Source organism: Channa argus, chromosome 12, assembly GCF_033026475.1.
Source record: "Channa argus isolate prfri chromosome 12, Channa argus male v1.0, whole genome shotgun sequence".
Lineage (NCBI taxonomy): Eukaryota > Metazoa > Chordata > Actinopteri > Anabantiformes > Channidae > Channa > Channa argus.
Window position 1 is genome coordinate 24,801,439 of NC_090208.1, and position 23,076 is coordinate 24,824,514.

Consider the following 23,076-nt stretch of genomic DNA (forward strand, 5'->3'; position numbering starts at 1 on the left):
CCATGTTGTGAGATTGAGTGTATTATTAGGAGTCTCTCAGTTCCACGAGCATGGCTGTAGAATGTAAATTGACAGATTTGCTTGTCCTTTTAGACGACTTCTGATTAAACAATACCCTCATCCTTGCTATGAAAATGTGGCGAGAAAAAAGGTCAAATTTAAGAATCCCAAATACGGGCACAAATCGCGGCAATCAGCCAGTTCAGACCCAAACTATTGATGTAGGCTTCAAGAGTTTATATCTTTGAAAGCTCTGCCTCTCCCTCTCTTTCCCCGCCCTCCAATCTTTCCATCAGTAAGTTAGCTGAAGTGAGACTTGTCACATCATCTCAGACTCCAGGCTTTGGCCCAGAGATAAGGCCAGATTCCAGCTGTAATCCACTGAGAAGGGCAAAGACATGGTCACACACACATATTCACACACACACACCCACGTAGATGGACAGCCCCACACCAGGAGGAAAGGCCTGAACACTCAGAGTCACTCACCATTATCTGCCATGTGTCTCTCAAACACACACACACACACACAAACAGAGATATATAAGTTACCCATCTGGCCCCAGTGAGATAGGCTCGGCAGTCATGGAAGGGTGTGGAGGGGAAGTCATGTCTGACAGATTAGCCAGGGTCTATTTCTTTGGCATGGCGTTTCGATTTTTGACGGCACAGCCTGCCATCCCATAATGAAGTCTTTGAGCAGTGACTTAGCACCAAGGACAGGTGGGGGAGCAGAGATCACCCAGCACTCATACTAATGACAGCTGGTCAGATGTCAGACACTGGACAAAGTCCCGATGGGTTTTTTCTGCTACTGAATAGTTTTCTTTAAGTCTCCAGCACTATGCACAGCATACCTACAAAAACTCAACGTTTCCTCAGAGGAATGTTTGCATCTAATCCCATTCACAACCAAAATTCTCCTTGAAATGACTTGTAAACACTTTCCTGGTCGTGGTTTCTTCTCCTTAGCTTGGCGTTATAATGAGAAGAACTAAATGAACCAATTTGTTACTGTTAATGAGTGTTGATTTCTTTTTACCAAGCTGATTGGAGTGTTGTTTGTCCACTAATAGAGCTCTTAAGGCTCTAGAGTGGCTATTCAAAAGCAGTAAAAGGCGCTAAATTAACTCAGAGTCTGGTGGCAATTCACACACAAGCAAAGCAACCAGAGTTTATTTCTGCGGTTCACTCTGAAATTAACAATGATGAATTTGCTGTGTGCAAATACAGCATCTTTACTAGCTGTATTAGCAATTACACAGCATGACAGAATTCAGTTGAATAGTACAGACTGCGATATGGAGCATTTTAAGAGTTAATTCATCCAAATAGGAAAAGAACAAAAATTGTTTTGAGCTCTATAAACGTCTGAAACTTCAGCTGTCACTAAAATACAACAGAAGTCGTAGAATATTTTTATTTGTTCTTCACAGAGCACTAGAACAATTGATTTGAGCATCTGTATAGCAACATAGTTTCCCAGAAAAACTGTAATGTTCCTGTTTTTATCCTAAACCAAAATACTACTTGTAAAGTAGTATTATCAATGCTCTGTAACATTTTTACCAAAATGAAGAAGTTCACGTCGCACACATGCTGCTTACATAACACAACACGTACCAAGTACTACTCCTGTTTAAATATTGGAATATATTAATACAGCTCTCAGTGATAGACAAACCAGCAAAGTACTACAACAGAAATAAAGACAGATTAGATTTTTTTAACATGGTGTTAAAAAACATTGCCACAGTTCACCTGCCTATGTCTTTAGTTGTTGTCTAAACACACACATTCTATCATTTTGTTTTTTTTTGGGCATTTTTAAAAGCCTGTATGAAAGTGCTAGAATTTCTTGTAAAAAATATGTGACTGTGTAAACAAGTCTATTCCTATAATTAATACAAAAGACATAGATAATCTAAATGCCACAATTAAACAGCTGTTTATTTGTAACTGAGCATAAGTCATTTATACAGTATTAAGGCCTAACATTCTATCCTTAAAAACAGGGAGATTATTTAAAGGTCAAAAATTTTGCAAAAGTTTAGCAAATTTTTATAAATTGTAGAAATTTTACTATTTGTACATCTGCCTTGTAAGATGTCCCATTTAATCACAAGGAAACTGAAATGATAAGGATGTAGATGGTTCAGATTTTTTATTTAATCTAATCTTATCTTTTGATATTGTAGAGGATTCGTGTCTCAAATCTTTCTCTTGGGTCCTATTATGTGCACATTCCGAAATGCAATCGTCTGCATGAAAAACATTATTAATCATCTATGTGTAGTCGGCCAAATGCTCTGTATATAATAAAAGGATAAATAAAAGGTGGGGAGCACCAGGGGCCCACAGTTAGTCTTGGCCCTGTGATCTCTGATCAGGTTAATCTGGCCCTGGTCAGAACAAAATAAAACTTTTTATAATTTGAGTAAACCTTAAATGAAGTGACAAGCCTGATGATGACAACATTAGAAATATGGCACATATCATTTTAATGACAACACTAAAGATAGAACTGAGAACAGCAGACAGACCCCCCCCCCACCCCACCCAGATGAACAAGAGAAGAAACAGAGTGAAAGACACAAAGGGGGAATGGCGGCATATGTGAATCTACACTCGAGTCATCCGTCAGTTGTCTCTAACAACCATGTGAACACGACATTAGTCACGCTCACCTTGCACTGAACGAGGTGACTGCAGACCTCCACCAGCACAGCAACATATGTCAGAGTTCCTGACTTGAAAAGGGGAAAAAAGAGGGAAAGAGAGTTCAGACAGAGGAAGGAAAGTCTGTGTTTTACAGAAACACATCCCCATCTAGTGGAGAGGAGGGGAACTGATGCAGCAAAGCGCTATCTGTAACTGTAACTACTGATATATGGATCACATTTGTTATGTATGGTGTGTGTGTGTGTGTGTGTGTGTGTGTGTGTGTGTGTGTGTGTGCATTTGCAGGGTGTTTGGCCACATCAGCTACCGGTCAGACTGGGAGCTGGTCAAAGTGGACTTCAGACAGTCTTTCCCCCACCAGTGTACTGAGTCTGATTATGAATCCTGGCAACTCACAGATCTGCAGGTAATGATAACACCTAGCACATTTTACTGTGTGCTTGTGTTTTAAACTGAATTCTTACTCTTCAATGGACCCACTCAGGGAGAGAAGTGCATTATGGGCCAGGAGAGGAGTTTTCGGAAGAGAAAGGACACATCGTTTTGCATCAAAGGAAAAAGTTACACCTCAGCTCTCACCTCCAAACCCTGTCGGTGCACCGAGAAAGACTTCAACTGGTGAGGCTTTATTTATATAGAAATCCGATACTGATCGGACACAATGAAAAGACAAATGAAAAGACAGTTGGGAAATCAAGCATAGAAAACAGTAACACTGTTACTGTAACACCTTTTTACTCGTAACTTTTACGTTGTCCTTATCATATGTGTGTGTCTGGTGTATGTGCAGTGACTATGGCTTTGAGCGCTCCCACACAGATGTTGACCGCTGCTTCGCTGATTTCTGGCATGATCCAGACATACCACCCGAAGACTGCCATCTAGGACAAATCTACAAGTCCAGCACTGGGTCTGTGATGAGCGAGTGCACACACGCACACACACACACACACTCACTTTACTTACAGATGCTTAATTATTTCCTTTTTGTTATTCATTCTGTGCATCAATAATGAAGCTGGTGTGGGACTCGCAAGAAATCCCCCCCCCCCAGACATATAGTATTCAGCTATGATAAAGCAGCTACAAGAGACACCACTTAGGGAAGGTTTTGGCAGCGTTGGTGCAGTGTTTAATGCCTTTATAGGAAGATTAAGTGGGTTTGTAGTTGTTGTTGTAAAATGTGTCAAATGAGTGGCAATCGGGGGCCCCTTTTCCCAATTTTTAAGGGGGTCCCCAAACATTTCTTGGTTTCCCTCTCCTAAAGGTACAACTCATGTAAACTCTTCTCAAGCACACAGACATTAGACTGTCACAAACGTACTCGAAAAACTCAAATTGCTGAACCTTTGCTTCAAAATTTCAGCATATACTCAATTACTCTCTGCTGTTTTTTAGCTACAGGAAGGTGATAAATAACATGTGTGACGGTGGCTTAAACAAGCAGCAAAGCTCCAAACAGCACAACTGTCCTCTACTCCCCCCTAAAGGACTGCGAGTCGGCATCAAGGGGCAGATGCTGGCCGTGGCACCCGGTGATGACATCACCTTTATTGTCCACCAGGAACAGGTTGGATGAATGTTGGTTTCTACTTGGTTCTTCCTTCTTCTTCTTTTTTTCAATTTCAATCTGCTCAAAGTCATAATTTCTTCATATCAGGGTGACACCAGCAGCACCAAGTACCAGGTGGACCTTGGCGACGGGGTTCGGGCTATTTACCAGAACCTTACGGTGACAGATGAACCAATCCAGCATCGCTATGAAAACCCCGGCATTTATAAGGTCACAGTGAAGGCTGAAAATGTGGCAGGACATGACAAAACCACGATGTACATCCAGGTCACAGGTAGGAATCATTGTACTTTTTTCTATATGGCAGGTTATGACATTTCTGGGTAGTTCTCACAACACATAAATCACACAATGTGTCAGTCTTTTTGCAGACTTCTTTGTCCTAAAAATTCCAACAACTGCTTAAGAGAAAGATGATGAAAACATCTTTTGCAGTCAGTTTAGTCATCTGATATGTCGAATGCTCACCCCCTGCTGTATAGAGAGACAGGTCTGAGTTTCATTTTTACGAGGCTCCCTGTGTCTTGCAATTGAAATTTCATCAAATACGGAAAGACTTGATGTTTCGGTCAGTGGGGATTAGAAATTCATGTCTATTTTATTTTGTCTTTTACTTTGATAAGGCAACTCTGCCTTCGTGCAGCTTTAAAAGTTAAAGTGCTGGTGTGTTTGTGTGAGTTTAAGGCCGATAATAACGTCTTCTGTGGGAGACTAATTCAGCTCTCTCCTTCTTATCTCGTCAAGATTACATTGTGTTTGACCTCAGATATTTTACTTCTTCTTATCTGAAGCACAAAGTTCACTGATAAAATTTGGCCTGTAACTTAAGGGCATTAAAAACCAAATAATAATCAAATGATTGACTTTAGAACCTGAACAAATCATTGATATCTTGTCCTACAGCTCCTCTGCAGGAAGTGCACCTGGAAGTGGTTCCCATTGCTGGGAGAAACCATGAGGTCAATCTGACTGCCGTAGTTCTTCCTACTGAGGCCAACATGACTGTATTTTACTGGTGGATAGGCGACAGCCTGCAGGTAAAGGACTCAAAAATGAACACAGATTCAGTTTTAAAGTGCACACCACATTCTTCTTCTTCTCATTATTAATATTATTATAATTATTTGCACAACAGGTATTTGATATCATGTTTATCCCAAGCAAATTGAGTGAACTACTTAGTGACCATTATATAGGGAGTAGGGAAGGAGTGAGTAGGTGGTGATTTTTGACACTCTTTACTAGAGTTTTAGTGCTTAGTAGCCAGTAAAGAAGGAGAGCGAAGCTGTGGACCCGAGAGCCAAAACAAGCTAAAAGAGGCTAAAAAATTGAGGAAAACTACAGATCATTCTCTGTGATTCCATTCCATTACACAGTCCATGCAAAAACTGAATGCCGACCTGTTGTGTCTTTGTCTCACACAGCCTACAATGACTCTGCAAAACAGCCTTCTGACCCGTTTCCCAGAGACAGGAGAGGTTTCAGTCACTGTCCAGGCTTCCAACGGCCGCTCCATGGTGCAGGATACCAGGACCGTCCAAGTCTATGGTAACAAATGTGTTTGAATAAACCTAAGAGACTTGGAACAGTGTAACCTTTTAAATTATTTTGTGAAGATATAGGAACTAACTTTTAAATCATCAGACATATCATATACTAGTCCATACTTTAGATTGTCTAAAAAGGATACATGTGTTTTGTGGTATTAAGTATTATTAGTGAGACTATAATTATGAAATGCAAACCTATGACATGACCTGTTCTGTCCAATGCCAGATAAGTTTCAGGTCATCCCTTTGAGATTCAGCAGGGACCTGGACCACTTTAACCCAAACATACCAGAGTGGAGAGAGGACATTGGCCAGGTGGTCACCAAAATACTCACTAAGGTATGGGGATCAAGTACTAAGACAGGGATGTGGTTGCTGACTTTATCTGTTATTTAGCGATGGCCTGTTAGTGCACGGTGGGTTTATCACAGCTGCCTTTAGTAAGGTGAGAAGGTTTTGGGGCCACAGAACCGTATAAAGTTAAAATCGGCTAAAAGTTAAAGAGAAGAGTCAGATGATGGGATAGATTTCTCTGTGGGTTCGTCACTACTAGCAACCAGTATTGATCCATTGTTAAAAAAATTATTGATTATTGTGGCTTCAACATGTAATTGACTTATGACCATTTCGTTTCAGATCACTGGTGTCCCTCAGGACTCCCTGGTTACGGTGGTGAAGCCGGGCCTCCCCACCATGGCTGACCTGTACGTCCTCCCACTGGACAACAAACCAGCCAAGAGGAGCATGTTTGTAGATGAGGTAAATAACACCAACTTGATGATTGGAGTCTAAATGAAGAGTTTTAGAGAGAGAATCACATCTTTTCTTTCTCATTTAAATATAATATTTTCACATCCTCAGCGTATTCCAGCCATTGTACAGGCCTTCAATGACAACAATGTCAGCTTTGTGGTGCGGGGAGGTCTACAAGTCCTAGTGGTGCTAGCAGACCCAAACACAGGTATATTTAAATGCTATATATGCATTGTGTCTATGTAGTCTGCTACTTATTAATGGTCCTTACAGTATTTTTTAATCATAATTGCATGTTATTGGTTTATTTCCAAGGGATAGGTCTAATTGCTAATGACTCAACAGCTACAGAAGCAGAGACTGGTGCGTTCTTTAACCATACACCTGCAGCTTTCTCTATGGATGCAGTTATCCTCAGCACTCTTTCATACTTGTGACTTTTCCTGCCCTGGCTTTCTAACAAATCCAAATCTTATCCAGTCTGAGCCTCTCTTTGCTATGCTGTAGTGTGGCTGTGTTTCTTCATCCACCATCAAGAATTTACAATGCTCATATTATCTGTGGAAGCGTTATATTTTAACTCTAAAAACTACATTTATATATGGTTTCTTGAATATGTGGTTCATTTCATGATTTCTCCTTCTTTGTATACATTTCCTGTAACTCATTTTGTAATTTTGCAAACATAATGCATTTGTCTTTTGTCGATTCTTTAGGCTACCATGGAGCAGCCGGAGGTCCTGGTGTTTGGGCTCTAGCAGTCATTTTCCTAATTAGCATCATTGCCACTGGTTCCTTCATCCTCTACAAGTTTAAAAGGTGATCCATATCATGTTAAAAGGCTGCTAACATACAGTATCAGTCAGACCAGACAGATAGGACTGGGATCAAGCACCAATTCAGATGTTATACCAAAGCACAAACAAAACATCTCTCCTAAAAATAATTGAATGTAGACTAGGTTTATTTAAAATACTAATATGAAGTCTAGGAATTTTCAACATACTTGATGCAAATGTTACAAATACAAAAACATGAAACCAAACTAAGCAGAGGGGGGAATTCCCTCACCCAAGCCCAAAAACAAAGCCCAAATCAATCAAACACTATGTTTAAAAAAACTGCCTGGTCAAACTACTTAATAATATACATTTACTGTAATATTTTAAAATGCCGGTAGACTATAGTTTATTTACTAGGGCTTTTTCAAGTTGTACTTCCTCAAACAAGTAAGTTTAAGAAAATAGGGATTAGTCAAAGCAATAATAAACCTGATGAACAAATAGTAAAATGAAACTTAAAATGAAAGCAACAATAATAATTATTGTTAGTGGATGCCAAAAATTACAGGATAAATATCATGAATGAATAATCAGGGTGGAGTTGATGAAGATCCCTCACAACCAGACAGTTGCTAGTCTGTCCTTCAAAGCATATTGTGTGGAGATATTGTAGCTTTGCGTTTAAGATATAAATTTAAAGCCTCAGTAATCAGTGGTGAGGAAACATTTTAAAATAGCTTGTTCATAAAAAGTATGGGAGGCTGTTTCCTAGCGTGGAGTGAAGAAAATGTCTTGCAGGTGTGTGAAATTTTATATTACTAATTAGCTAAAGTTTATAACATTAGAGAATTTTTTCAAAAATTCCTTCAACCCTAAAGCTCTAAATACAACGTCTGGTCATGGACTAATTGACGTTTTGACTTGGTGACGTTAACATTATCATCTTGGAGGAACCATGAGTGTTTGTATGTCATTAAAGAACATAATGCTATGAAAAGTCCTCTAAAGTCATTAGGATCGATCTGTAGCAAATTGCATACATATCCAGCTAATTAAGTATTTGTCAGATTTAATTGAGAAATGTGTATAAATGTTTTAGCAAAAATTCTGATAGTCGACAGGATTGTGTCGTCCTATATTATGTATTGTCATATTGCCCCACATTAGTACTTTGCATCAAATTTTGTACCTTTTGTAACTGCATGCTCTCTTTCCACATTTAAACCACCAGCAGCACCTTGTCGTGTCCAAAACACAAGCATTCACCAAAAAGTCACTTGATTTTAAAACCTGCAGTAAAAACCAATAGCCCCATCTTACCAAAACAACAAATCCCACAGTCCTTGGCTTAGGACTGAGGATGCCTATCCCCCGCTGTTTTTCAGGAAGCTCCCAGGCAGCCGCAATGTCTACGCACAGATGCACAATGAGAAGGAGCAGGAGATGACGAGCCCCGTCAATCACAGCGAGGACACCCAGCACATCATCCAGGGTGAGGAGTTCATCGACGACGACCTGGACTCCCAGACTCTAGGTAACGCAGGAGGTAGCCCCGCCTTCCGTTCCCTTATAAGGACTACTACTAACCACTGCTACTAAAACCCAACCCACTAACACCAGCAGCTAACACTCACCAAGGTACTGGAGGACTTCCCCTTTTATATCCTTATCACTGGCAATGCTAAAAGCTTCACTTTACAATCATTTTTCTTTATTGCTTTTACCTCTAAGGCTGGTCACAGGGCACTGTATGGCCGTCACTCACACATTAAAATCATATCATCACTACAGATCCTCATATCATGTTATTGTGCTCTTAAAGCTTCAGCGAAAGTCATTTATTATGCTAGATTGGTGTCCAAGCTCTGTAGGCGCTAGATACTGGGTTTAGGGTTAGACATTTAGAACATTTAGGAGAAGGAGACCTGATAACATCATGTAGTCAGTGAAATGTAGGAAGGTGAACAGAGGCCATACAGTAGCTCTTTAAAGAATGAATCAATTCTTACCATAATTGTATATTTAATATTGCCACACTGATGTATGTAAAAAAATAACAACTTTTTTCATGTAGAAAATTATGTGTTGGTTGTTCTGCTTTAATAAAACTACAGAAAGTTACTCTTTCCCCTTCCACCATATCCCTGATACAGTGATATAGTGGACCAAGAACTTGCATTGTTGTTAAGACTATAGAAATATTACATGTTTTGTAAGCACAAGCTGTGCTTAGGAGAAAGAGTGGATCTGTGTTTTATTTGACAAGTTATAATAATTTATAGCTTGACTTTGAAATGAAATTAAGCTCCATCTCACACCATTCTATGAGTCTCTTTTAATAAATTTATCATGTAAGCGCTGCAGGTTTCAACATAATGCATGTTTTTAAAAATCAACTTGACATGTTTGTTAGAGCTCAAGGGTTAAACGAACTCTACAGGGAAACTTTAACACTGGTCAACCGGAGCGTGTCTTCATTTAAATTCTTGCTCACTTGTTTGTCCTTTTTTTTTTTTTTTTGCTTATTTTGTCTTGTTGCCAGGCAACCAGGGTGTGGTCCTGAGCATCAACGCCAGAGAGCTACACAGTTACCTGGCCAGCTGATGGCTGCCATGGCGATGCTAATGAGCTAGCCTAGCCTAGCCAGCTAACGAGCACAGGGACTCCACTCTGCCTTTCTCCTCCTCTGTCCCCTCTTTTTCACTTCCCCATTGGACACTTCACCTATACTCCATGGCCCTTCAACCTTTCAACTCCAGCTTTGATGAGAGTTTTATTTTATTATTATGATTATTATTTTTTGGAGGGGCTAAGGCTGGTGGTGTACCTCCTTCTCATGGATCCCCCTCTCTTTCAATCTCTTCCTGCTACGGGATGGGAGGCACTCTGCTTTAGCTAATGTACTTTACATCACTGCAAGACCGCTCCCCCTATTCAGCCCTGAAGACCTGCACTGACACCTGGTGAGGATAGAAGTATTGATTGCGTCGCACCAAGAACACTCAATCTTCTGTGCATTTCAAAAAGTAAAAACAGGCCTGTGTGTTGTCTTGTCACTTGTGAAAACTCAAAATCAGCAAGCATGACTCACTGCACTAGTTTCCAATATTCCAATATTCTATGTCAAAGACGTTGAATCATCAACGACCAACATACCACAGCTACAGAAAGTGCAAAGGTTGGGATGTTGTGTGAAATGTAAAACAGTACGAATACAACATTTTAAATGTTGAATGGGAGAAATTTTGTGTTTTTGTTTTTTATTTTTATTTTTTATTTTTAATGTAATGGCAGCAACATTGAGGCAGGGGCAACAGCAGACTAAAAAGCTGGTGGACCACCACAACTAATGATAAATTGGCAGCCTGTAAGTAGTATGATTGGGTATAAAAATACTTTTGGGGGATAAAATTAGCTTAATAATAATAATAATAATTAATAATTAGAGCAATTGGGCCAATTGATAAAATGCATTTATTCAAGGTTGTCCTTAACACTATCCACAATTTAACTTAATTTGCAAATCATTGCACACTCTTTTTTATTTACATTTTACAAGTCCCAACTTCTCTGCAAAAGGAGTTGGACAAAGATAATGGCTAAAATGACGTCCAATTAAAGAAAAGCTTTCTACTCTAGCTTTCTACTTCTCTGTTGGTTTTATTCCTTCTTTGCTCCCTGTGATTACTAGACACTCTTTTCAGAGGCAATAACCTTCTCTCTGTGGAATGTACTGTAAGATTTGACTTACCCTCGTGAATTTGCACATGAACAGTGTACACATGCAAACACAAGAGGATGGTGTTGCACTTTCTTAAATTCCCTGTCACAGGTGCACGGAGAGCTCTAACTGTGTGTACAAAAAGCTTCAGCCATTTATTGGAATCCGGTTACATTCACATCCTCACACATTTACACAAGTCTGTTGCGTGGTGTCCGAAAATCAGCATCACCTTTGTAGGAGCTCATCGTGTGTCCCATGGTGCCTAAAACCGCAGCAGTTCATCTGCTCAGTGACATTAACCTGTGGTTTATTTAATTTCAATAACAATACGCCTCTTCCTCGTCCCCCTGCTGTCTGGGTCAGAGGTCAAAGCGGACACGTTCCCCTGGAGACAAAGGTCGCCGCCATGGAGGGAAGGTGTAGTTCTTATATTTTACTGTGTCAGCCTATATTAGGCGTAGCCCATGGTGGAATCATGTCTCCTTAAAGGTTAAGTTTGTCATATGTAAATGTGTAAATTTGATCTCTACTTTGTACATATTCCCTTTGACATGTGTGGGTGTGGGTGTGGGTGTGGGTGTGGGTGGGTGAGTGTGTGTGTGTTTTACACTATAGTGTATTTTGGTAGCATACTACTAAATTACACAGCATTTTTTTTTTTTTTTTTGTGACCCTACACAGAGTTTCTCTACTTCTAGTTGCCTGCTTCACATGTATCCATTTTCAGTATTTTCAGTGTAATCTCTTAATTTAGCAGTCTTCATTGTTAACTGGAAATAATTTCGTTGTCTTATAAAGATACTCACGACTGCACAGTGATGACTGTAAATGGATATTTTTGATACACTTGTTTCTCTGTCCTGTTTTCCTGCGTATGTAAACACTGGTTAGTATTTCTGTTGCCTTTGGCTGAAGATTTTCTGTTTGTTTGATTGCACTAATGTCGTACGCAGTGCTGTCAACTCGCACCAGACAGCTGCTGAACAAGACTCTGAATAAAAAGGTCTTTGGAAGAAAAGGCCTATACAGACTACCAACACAACCATGAGCAACAAAGATCACCCCCCCTCGGTTAATGCTGGGTGTGATACAGCAGATTACATTCACGCTCTCAAATTTACACCTGATTTCATCTTTTGTACATAATCTGCTCATGCTAAACTTGTTTAGTTTGCTAGTGATGTGTTGTCATTGTATCACTGTCCTCTTTAACAAACGGGAATTATGATGTTCCAGTATAATGCTGAAGGACTTTCACAGATGTTGGCACCGATCATGTATTTTTGACTTCACTGTTTTTTCTATTATTGTTTTCCTCTTTCTGCTGGTTTGTTTGATCTGTTGATTTTTGCTATTAAAAAAAAAACTGTGTGTCTTCATCAGGTGTAGTGCACTCAACCTGCATTCTGGAATAAATCACTCCCATAACTCTGTATGTCTCTTTGTGTCACAATTAGGTTTTTAGTTTGGCCCAAATGCAGGAGGCAGGAATGCAAACCAAAACTAACAACACTTAAGAGAAAAACACAAATTCTTTCAATCACTCACATTCTTGAAATCAGGACAAACACAGTCCATGGAGGTAACCAGATGATAGAGTATCAAACATACTGAGTGAATGTGTGAATGACCAACAATAACACTAGGCAATTCAATCAATGAAGAACAGGTGTGTAGGATGGAGGGCAAACTGAACAAAGGACAGGGTGGTGAATGTGTGTAAATGTCCTCTGGTGAATGTCAAGAGACAAAAATGGATTTATTAACAAATGGTAAGTGTGATGAGTGATTTTGCTTTGTGCAGTATCCTGACGTAGAGTCTGGCAAAGCGGACGGTCATACACTTTCCTGTGAATTTATTTTCTTTGTTTTGTTTTTTTTAAGTATGGACTCTGAATGAGTACACTTAGTACAGCTACCTCAATTGAGTAGTATTTTTGCTGCCATGTGACTTTTTGTAATCTTTTGTCTTGTTTTATTACAAAGTAACTAGAATTACAAGTTCTCTAGTTCAGCTTCTTTTACTATAAAGCAAACAGTAGCCACCTTCAAAGTAGTTTTTGTAACACTGCCTATTAGATAAACAGGAAACAATTCACTGACCTGAGTCATAGAAACCTCACAGAAAAACTGTTCCCTTCATGGTCTCTCTATGTCTCTCTAGTGCAGAGTTCACAAACCTTAGCCATATTTTAAACTCCATGGTCTCAATTTTGTTGAGATTGATGGTTGAATAATAATAAAACAGGCAGCCTGACAAATGCTATATGAATGGTAAGAAGAGTTAGAGTTAATTCTTTAGTGAAAGGGCCATCAAACTTATATTTGAACAGTAATTTTAAAATGACGAAGGTTAAATTGGACACCAGCAGACACAGAGTAATTTAACAGTCTAATCTAAATCTTAATAAAAGACGAGGCACATTGTTTGGGGTTTTAAATACTCATAATAACATAATAACCATCAGCAATAAATGTCAATCTAAGGCTGTTAGTGAGGACATTTATGACTTAATTTGCAAACAGCGAAAATAAAACTGAGATTAACAACATATTGGAAAATGTGTCATTTGCAAAAACAAACACCAACATTCATTCACTCTAATCCCACTATAACCTCCCGTCCTCCCCCCCTTCGATGGCCACTGTATGGCCATTGAAGCTTGTGTGGAAACTATTGGAGGCCATTAATCCAAGATTTACCTTTCACAAAATTTGAAATATAGTTGGCTAGAAAAGTTGGCATACAAATATTTATCTTTTCATAGACATTTTTTTTTAAGTTAGTTTGTTCATCAGAAATTTTAAAAATCTGCGTTTTGTCACCCAACAATTCACCCTGACCCCCTCCTCTGTAAGTTCCATCTTTTAATTTTTAAAATAGATTTTAAATAGAAAAATTGATTTTTTTATATTCCCAGAAATGTCATCTGGCTTCATCCTCAGCGTCACCACCTGCCTTTTTGATGACTGCTCATTGATGGAACAATTGAGAAACAGAAAATGATTTTGTTTTTGGATCTCATAACTAGTACTGGTTTGAAAACATCATTTGAACTGTTCTAAGAGATGCTGGCAAACCTTTAGTCAGCAAATCTTTAAGTATTAATTCATAAATTCACTCATAAATCCCTGCACTCAATTGAACACAATCATGTTCCTGTGGTTAGAACAAAGCAAACTGTTAAGCTGAAAGACTGATGTCAATATACATTTCATGGAGAAGAATTCACTTTGCTGATTACTCACTTTTATTACAGATTAATGTATATTCCATAGGAGAATTATCATATTTTTTTCAATGCTCAGACAACAATGATAAATTGTTTTTACTGACGCCTAGTATCTAAAGTAAGACCAAGTCCCTGCCTACCTATCTGACCATGTCTAGTTTATTTGTCCACATGTAATGGATGGGACCTGCAAATAAAATGCTGATGATTTGTTTCCTTTCTTCACTGTTTTCATTGGTGTCCAGCTCTGTGTATGTCTGTCTCCAGCAGCTCTTACCTTCAGCCCAAGTCTTTAAATCAGGAACATAGTGGAACTGGCAGCGAAGGCAGCCTGAAATGAAAAGACCATTTTTTTAACGTATATTGTGGCACAGATTATTTTTTTCAGTTGCATCTCATAGTAGGGCGACTGTGGCGCAGGAAGGTAGAGTTGTTGTCCACCAGTCTCACAGTTGTTGGTTCAATCCCCGGCTCCTCTGGTCGCATGTCGAAGTGTCCTTGAGCAAGACACTGAACAACAACTTAGTTGCTCCCGGTGATCGTTGGCCAGCTGCATAGCAGCTCCCCCATCGGTGTGTGAGTGTGTGTGTGATTGTGAGTGTGAATGGGTGAATAAGAAGCAGTGTAAAGCGCTTTGAGTGCCAATAGGTAGAAAAGCACTATATAAGTGCAGAACATTTACCATAGTAGAACAGTAATCCATAGGAAGAAAAACTGTTAGAAATAATAAACCTTAAAGAACTCACTGAGCAGAGAGATCCACAACACTCAGCAAGATCCTTCCCATCATGATGCTGCTCTGTGGATGCTATGAGTCATTGTACAGAGGAAATTATTTGGAAATCATGTCTGCCATTGATATTCTTAGGCAAATCCATGGGACTTTACCACAAGCAATTTCTGTTACTGTTCACTGCTCTAGAGAGTCCATGCAAAACATATTGTATTGAATTTCGTATAATCTATGCAAATGTGTCTTTCCTATTATTTGAAATTTGCTTAGTGTTGAATGTGCAAAGAAAGGTTTGCATGATAAGCATGTTTCCTATTCAGACTGTCTTTTCAGGGAAAAGTCCTCCCTCCCACGAAACATGTTGTGACAAGGGACAAGGTTCCACTGCAACCTTTCAGCTGTGTTTACAAAGTGAAATTTCAGACTTTTACAAGCAGCCAGCTCATCCCGTCATCACATCAAGCCCTACCTCCCTGCTATTTTCAGACCAGGGTTCAATTTGTGGGAATCATTTAATGTCCATCATAAAGCATTTAAACATTTAAACTTTACCTACTGTATGTAATCTCCAGCTGCAAATCATAGGGCTCCATTACCATTGGAGGCTTCAGGAGCTCCACTATTTCACGCTCTGCGAACAACTGCATCCGTGTTGACACCGCAGGTGCACTTTGGCACCAGTTTTGATGCCAGAGGAACAACTTTATATACACAAAAAACTACATTAGACAGTTAGCGACAAAAACTTAAGGGTTAGTGGTCAAACACAAAGGTGCTTCCTTAATATAGTGATCACATGTGCTATGCTGTGAAACAATAATCAAAGTGTACAACATCTCGCACAAGAGTCAAACCTTGGTCTCCTTTAGCTTGTTGTATCATTAACCACCATGTCCTCCTCCCGATGAGCCTTTTTTACTTCATAGTATACGTCATTGATTTAAGTATCAAATGCTAAAGCTTCGAGGTTTGTAATTAAAAACACTGAAAGCTCCAATTGTCAATCACCAAGGAAATAAATACCTGAAGTGTCAGCATGTAACACAAGAAGGGACCGGACAAAGCGGATCTTTTTAACGTCTCAGTAATGAGAGTCACCGACTGGTGACTTGTCCAGGACGACCCACGCTTCTTGCCCTATGACAGCTGTGATAAGCTCCAGCTCCCCTGAGACAAGGTAGGCGGTTAATGATGGATGGACGGATGGAACATTGGGATTAAAGGAACTGATACTTTTCAGCTTATATACTGTGCATGTCTCCTACAGGCAACACAGTCAGGAAGCACATACATTTGCATTGATGCACAGATGATACCCAGCTATTTATTTATGAAACCAGACAACACAAATCAATGAGTCCAATTTGAAGCATGCCTAAAACACATAAATGCCCGAATGTCCCGTAATCCCCTACTTCTAAATTCAACAGTCAAGCTCCATTGTAGCTTAAAGACCTCTTAACACAGAGTGTAGCTCTATGTCAAGCTGGTGGAACCAGCTCCCAATTCAGATTTGGGAGGCAGATGCTCTTATTTCATGACTGGGCTTAAAATGTTCCTTATAGTTAGAACTGGCTCACTGGCACCATAGTGCTCGCTCAAGAGGCATTTGTTAAGTTTTCTCTACATATCCATATAGTCTTGACTTCATTATTCATTTATTATTATTTAGCGTTTCTTTATCAACTGTATTTTTGTTCAGTTTTGCAAAATAAATAAACAGAGTGGCAGCAGTTCGCAAACTATTTAGTTTGGCTTCTTGTTATATCTTGTATTAAACAGTATTGCGTGTCAGATGGAAACAAACAGCATGTCTCTCCCATGTGTCTGAAAGTCTGATATTTTGTTCGACGTTCCAGACCTAAACCGCATTCTTAACGTGTTGATCACAGGGTTTTAACATGAAAGTTATGTTCGGCATTAATACAGTAGTAATTTAAACCACATTTCCTTAACTGTATTTCAACATAAAATGTTTCCTTCCCCAAATATTAAAATGTAATTGTTATTTTGCATTAGCATCATCCTCTTGGTCTTTGTGTCAGCCTTATGATTTGGGTGTACCCACCCCTCAACCCTTAACAGGAGATAAATGGATAGATGGAATTATTTTTGAGTCTCATGTTTCAGCTAACCTAATATTAGATGTTGCATATTGTAGATTTGCGAGTAGCATTTGCCAAAACCAATTAAAATCACAGATCTGCTAACGTTAACTTAAACTGCATCTGCAACTGCTCTTTTTTGTAACCTGCTTTTAGGATATTAATAAAAGTAAATTTCCCAAACCTACTGACATACTATTTTATTTATAATAATAATAATTATTAAAATTTTTATTTTCTACTTTGACAGAGAGACTGGATCTAATGGCAGTGGACATTCTGTACATGACATTGTGCACATTGTTCCCATATACAGGATGGGATCATACGCTGTGTTCTAGATGCAGTAGTATAAATTTGTGTTTTATCAAAAAAAGTACTTTCAACAACAAGTAATTTGTCCATCCTCTTTTATTTGACCTACAGAAGCATTTCTTGAAATACCACCCACCCTCATAGGAGGCTGTGATATTTTGTCCCTTGGCACTAAAGGGCGGCTGATGTCACACTATTTTTTAGCATAAACTGCAAAAAAAAAAAGAGGCTGGATTACAACTCTGCCAACAATTATGAATTAAATAAACATTGTTAGCTGTATTTCTTCATTTAGTGATTTATCACTATTATCACTATTATGGTGCATTGTTACAACAATGCAACATAAAGTTCTCTGACACCGGACTCACACTGGTGTCCTGTGGGTTAGGCTTGTTTATGAAGCAGATCAGTAGGCAGGAATAAGTGCAAGAAAGAAGCCATTAATTATCGATGAACAGAGGCAGAAACTAAATATTAAAATCCCTCAGGCAAAAAGCACAAACAATGATCACATTGTGAAATGCTGTCTTTTATATATCACTACCTAGTGAAAGAAACTTCACTCCCTCAGCATCACCTGACTGGAATCTACCACCGGCTTAGGTAAGTATCGAGGGGTCCAGACCAATACAAGGCATAAAAGTTAAATAGAGCAATAAAAAAAAACTTAGGTGCCACAGTTACTGCTAACTTAGCTATCAAGCTCCTCTCCTGTGGAACCAGCTTCCAATCCAAATTCGGGGAGCAGACACCATATCCACTTTTAAGACTAGGCTTAAAACTTTCCTTTTTGATAAAGCTTATAGTTAAAACTCCTCACTCAACCCTAACTAGCTTTTCTCTATACATTTATTTGTCACCACTGTATGCCATTAATTCTGTGTCCTACAACCTGTACAACGCTTTGTTGTTGCTTTTTTTGTTGTTGCTTTTCTTGTTGTTGCTTTTCGTTGCTCTTTTCTTTTCTTTCTCCACTTTCCACTAACCCCAACCGGTCAAGGCAGATGGCCGCCCACCCTGAGCCTGGTTCTGCTGGAGGTTTCTCCCATTAAAGGGAGTTTTTCCTCTCCACTGTTGCCTAGGGATTGCTCAAGGGGGATTTGTTGGGTTACTTCTACATACTTGTGTAGTCTGGACTTTATTCTGTAGCGTGCCTTGAGATGATTTTGTTGTAAATTGGCGCTATATAAATAAAGTTGAATTGAATTGAATTGAATTGAATTGAACATCATTTTTTGCAGGAGTGTAAAGACCCCTGGACCCAATGTCTATTTACCTACACTCCTTTAACATTGCAGCAACCCAGCTAAAAATACCTAATCATGAATATTCAGCTGATCCACTCCACCATAACAGCAGAAGTGCAAAAAATAATCTGACTTTATGATGACTGTAGAGACACAATGTGTCACTCACAGTGGTGTCCAGTCCAGGTCAGCCCTCACATTAAAGTGGGCTGAGGTTAGGCAGAACAGATTTCTATTTGAGCTGAGGTGAAAGAATTCATACAGTTATTCACTATCCTTATCCCAAAGTTCCCTCTGCTGCTTCTTCATTAGCACCTGCACAGGCCTGAAACTACACATACATACTAATGAAATCACTCTGGTTAATCGTAGCTTCCTTCTGGTAGTAACTGTGCATTTTAACTACTTAGGAGATATTAATTTCAGGGTCTAAAAAAGCCTTCAGTGAACCTGGCTTAGTCACAAAAATCTATTTCTACAAACACTTGGAAGAAACCCTCAGGGTTCATAATTAAAGCAAGGAAATCTTTCCTTTAAGTGCAGATTTGTACTTTATTTGGCAGATGCAAAAGCAAACAGCAAACATTAAAAATATAAAAAAATGATAAAACAACAACAATACCGCAATAGGTCAGATGTAGCTCTTCTTGGCCTGTATTAACTATCATTCCACGAGCATCTTTTTGGGCATTTGAAGAATGAGGCTGGTTGAGGAGTGGCAAAATGTATCTCTAGTTGACATCATCTGGTTGCCTTCATCCAAAAGCCCATGGCAGTCGATCCAGGTCAGGGGGATTCTGGGTTATATTCTATCGATTTCTCTGCTCTTCTTGTAATCTAGAGATTTTGATGCAGAGAGATTTTCCCCCGGCAGATAAAAGCCTTACGGTTTGCATACTCGTTGTTCCATGAATTCAATAATGATAACATTTACTTCCATCATGTGATCGTTTCAGTAACCGGGCAGACTTCATGGATATCAGACGGCGTGATCGGTACATGGCCTATAACTGAGGACTACGTCACACATCAGCTCATCCTGCTCTGTTTACGAGTTTAATTTCCCCATCATTAACTTTATTTTATTTCATCTGTTTATTCAGTCTTTCCAGTACTTTCCATAAATTTTCACCCCCCGGTTCTCTAACGTGTGCACATAATGCACATTTAATTTAAGCAACACAATAACTGTTATATTTCTGTTGAATAACAATTCATAAATACAAGTTTCATGTTGTTGGTTATAATAAGTTTCCACGCAATAAACCGCAATAAAGATCATAGTGCATTCAGTTATAAAAGTTTTTAGATATACTTAATGATTAACCTTACCTTTAGATAGTTTATTCAATATTTCAAAAATAAACTTTCTGTTTGTTCCACAGTGCATCGATTTATTCTAGGAGGACTCTCCTCATGTCATCTCCTCATCATGGTTCTCAATGGGTTTCTTTTATTCCATCTCTTCATCTTCATACTGTAATAATTATCCCCCCCTCCCCTCCCCCCACAAACTTTGGCGCACTCTTCTTTGCAGTACTGCTTTCATTCAGCCACTCTGGAGCTTGGACTTTGTTTCATTTCAGTCATTCAGAGATGGACTTGCTTTGATGTTTCATATCATTGTTCTTGCTGTATAAGCCATCTGCACTTGAGGTTCAAATTGGGGACTAATGGTTGCATTATATGGTGGATTTAATGTTTCCCCTTAATTATGGCGAGTTTCACATGCACTGAAGCAGCAGAAAATTGTGGAAATGCTGTGTTTATTTTTAAGCACTCTGCAGTGTGATACTATTGAAAATTACGTATTAGCAGACAGAACGCACATAGGCCATGGTTATCAGGTATCAGAAATAAAGTTTTCGTAATTTCAGAGCTCAGCTTTAATTCTTTTTTTGATTCTTGTGGAAAACTTTCCCATCAGGCTGTTCTCTCCACTTCAGGGTCACGTCACTCAATCCATTATCCTTGAGTCTGTCCTGGAACTGAAAATGCAAAAGGGTCCACACTTTAAACGTTCATCAAACAGTTATTTAAACATATCCTTATTTATTTTGTGATTGTGACGAAACAATTATTTCCGAAACAATCACAAAATGTAAAATACAAAACAAAACAAAAAAAAACTAAAAAATAAGTCACACTTCAAATGTCAACCACATGTTTAGATACTGTCAACAAAAAAGTACAAAAAGTATTTTAATTTTATTAAGTATTAAATGTCTTGTTTTAGACCCCAGCCCTCCACCCAGGTGGGATAATGGAAACCTACCTGTTTCAGGAGGTCTGCTTTCACTGCAGGATCATTCAGATCCACAGAGGAGTCCTCCAGCTTCATCATCAGCCTTACAACCTGCTTCCTTACTGTTTCTTAGAGAAATAGAAAAGACAAAACTGTGTTTACTGAACCTAATCACCTTTTTCACATTTAAGTACAATCTACATCAGTTTTTCTAAAGCGGTGCACTTAGAGTGACAATAAAATACTCACTGCTGTAGCAGACAAATGGACGTTTTGTGTCACAGGGCAAAAACTTCCATTTTCCTGATTTTTGCAAATCGGCAATGCCACATATGACATTCACTGAGCCAGCCAGGTTTAGAACATCATCCCAGTTGCTGAATGAGAAGATGGTCTGATCAGACCAATAAAAATTGGGCTCTCTGAATAGACCAATCCAGGCCCAGCTGTTTTCTTGCACCAAGTTTAGGATCTCACGGTTTTCAGCATTGTTCCTCACAGTGACCAGGTCTGTGAAGTTCTTCCTGCAGTAGCTCTGAGCACTGGTCCAGTTCTTTAATTCATTGATGAAAAACAATTGAGGATTCTGCAGAGTTTCTGCTGTTAGAGTTTGGGGACAAATTTATGAGTTTAATTGAGTTCACGTACTGAAATTTACTTTTTTCAAGGTTAACAAATAAATGACATTACAATTACATTGTCTTTACCTCTGTAACAAATAAATGGATGTTTCACAAAGGAATAATCGTCCCACCATTGTCCATCACTTCCAATGCTAACAAAGAATTGATCAGCTGAATCAAAGTCGGGTTGATTTGCAGCAGTTTTCCAGTTCCTATAACCAGCCCCATTCCCTGTGTATCCATCTGACCACCTCCAATTGATCTGATTGTACAAACCAATCCAGACCTCAGAGTTGTAACCAGCAGATGAAACTGTGTTGATAAGTTGGTTCATTTCTTGAGTGTTTTCAATGGTGGCCAGGTCTGTGTATGTCTGTCTGCAGTAGGTCTGAGCTTCATTCCAAGTCTTGAAATCAGGAACATAGTGGTACTCAAAGAGGAGACAGTGGGAGAGGCTCCAACCTGTGAGGGGAACATAGGTTGTATCTACATTCTCTTTGTATACAGTTTAACCTGCATTTGTTTCGTGACACTTACTTAACTAGGCAATAAGGCTTACAATTACATTGACTATATTTAATTTCTGTGTAATTAGTTAACCCCCTCAACACTGCTTGTAAGTGACAGCTGGATTTTACCAGAGTCGTGGGGGTGGCTGGTTTTTGGGATTGTCCCAGCTTGTTTCTGGCTTGACTTGATCTTTAGAAGAAAGCTGCAAATCATAATCAAGAAATGTTTGCATTTCTCTTATTGGTTAGATCAGTGAGGCTCACTTGAAAATCTTTAAGAATATCGATGTAGCGTTCACTGCTGCCAGTGCTGTTCAGTAAGTCTGACTTCACAAGAGGCATTAACAGCAACTAATCACCAAATTACTATCGCTTTAAGTAGAAGACTAAAATTGATTCAATATGTAATCAAACTAGCCACTGAAAAACTGCTGTGACAGCTTTAATTTTAGCATTAATATAACATATATAACAATAATAAATATTTCACTGACCCGAGAAACAAAATACAAGCAGAAGGATCCTTTTCATCATGATGCTGCTCTGCGGACTGTGTGCACATTTACATGTTTAATGCATTTGTACAAAGTTCACTGGTTGGTTATTCATTATGCAAAAGACATTCAAAGTGACGGTTTTATGAAAATGCCTTTCTCTGGAAACACAGAGCAGTAACTGCAAAGGCAGTACACCGAGTGTAAGGATGGCAAACTGTAAAATAGGGAAAAATGTATGGAGATAAATTGATGCAATATTGATTGATATATGTTTTTTTATGATTTATAAATGTAGATGGGTTATAAATAAAAAGTTTACTTGTATTTGAATATTTGTGAAAATCCCATTTGTACATTTTTGTGGACAAATACAAATCTGGTTTTCCATCTTTTTTGCATTTTGCTCTGTGGGTTTTGGGGAAACAAAATCCACATGTGTATCAGTTAATCAAATCTCTGCTCCTCCAGCCATTTAGAGAGCTGTGACTTTTTAACCCCTGAC

General features: G+C 38.8%; 2 protein-coding genes across 11 annotated transcripts in view; one reads left to right on the forward strand and one right to left on the reverse strand.

Annotated features, from left to right (window-relative positions):
• Nucleotides 1-12,497, forward strand: part of sorcs2 (sortilin-related VPS10 domain containing receptor 2) — a 291,572-nt gene extending 279,075 nt beyond the window's left edge. Inside the window, exons 15-28 of one of the 7 annotated variants that reach the window (XM_067522965.1) lie at nucleotides 2,968-3,088; nucleotides 3,167-3,300; nucleotides 3,473-3,592; nucleotides 4,081-4,252; nucleotides 4,343-4,529; nucleotides 5,159-5,292; nucleotides 5,680-5,803; nucleotides 6,032-6,144; nucleotides 6,442-6,564; nucleotides 6,667-6,766; nucleotides 6,874-6,921; nucleotides 7,275-7,377; nucleotides 8,681-8,978; nucleotides 9,883-12,497. In XM_067522965.1, the coding sequence (XP_067379066.1) occupies nucleotides 2,968-3,088; nucleotides 3,167-3,300; nucleotides 3,473-3,592; nucleotides 4,081-4,252; nucleotides 4,343-4,529; nucleotides 5,159-5,292; nucleotides 5,680-5,803; nucleotides 6,032-6,144; nucleotides 6,442-6,564; nucleotides 6,667-6,766; nucleotides 6,874-6,921; nucleotides 7,275-7,377; nucleotides 8,681-8,939 (1,738 nt within the window). In that variant the 3' untranslated portion in view covers nucleotides 8,940-8,978; nucleotides 9,883-12,497. The remainder of the gene's footprint in view (nucleotides 1-2,967; nucleotides 3,089-3,166; nucleotides 3,301-3,472; nucleotides 3,593-4,080; nucleotides 4,253-4,342; nucleotides 4,530-5,158; nucleotides 5,293-5,679; nucleotides 5,804-6,031; nucleotides 6,145-6,441; nucleotides 6,565-6,666; nucleotides 6,767-6,873; nucleotides 6,922-7,274; nucleotides 7,378-8,680; nucleotides 8,979-9,882) is intronic. The other 6 variants (XM_067522964.1, XM_067522966.1, XM_067522967.1 and 3 more) reach the window with 6 other exon arrangements.
• The window catches only part of LOC137137091 (macrophage mannose receptor 1-like), a 38,133-nt gene extending 15,496 nt beyond the window's left edge, over nucleotides 1-22,637 (reverse strand). For 2 of the 4 annotated variants that reach the window (XR_010915677.1, XR_010915678.1), the window contains exons 1-6: nucleotides 22,572-22,637; nucleotides 21,653-22,030; nucleotides 21,195-21,545; nucleotides 20,976-21,073; nucleotides 19,323-20,688; nucleotides 14,575-14,628 (exon numbers count right to left, since the gene is read on the reverse strand). Coding sequence is in view for 1 of the 4 variants with exons in the window: in XM_067522972.1 (XP_067379073.1) it covers nucleotides 20,587-20,688; nucleotides 20,976-21,073; nucleotides 21,195-21,545; nucleotides 21,653-22,030; nucleotides 22,572-22,611 (969 nt within the window). In the remaining 3 variants the exon portion in view is untranslated. Of the gene's footprint in view, nucleotides 1-14,574; nucleotides 14,629-19,233; nucleotides 20,689-20,975; nucleotides 21,074-21,194; nucleotides 21,546-21,652; nucleotides 22,031-22,571 lie in introns of those variants that run through there. The other 2 variants (XR_010915679.1, XM_067522972.1) reach the window with 2 other exon arrangements.
• Nucleotides 22,638-23,076: the final 439 nt, after the last annotated feature.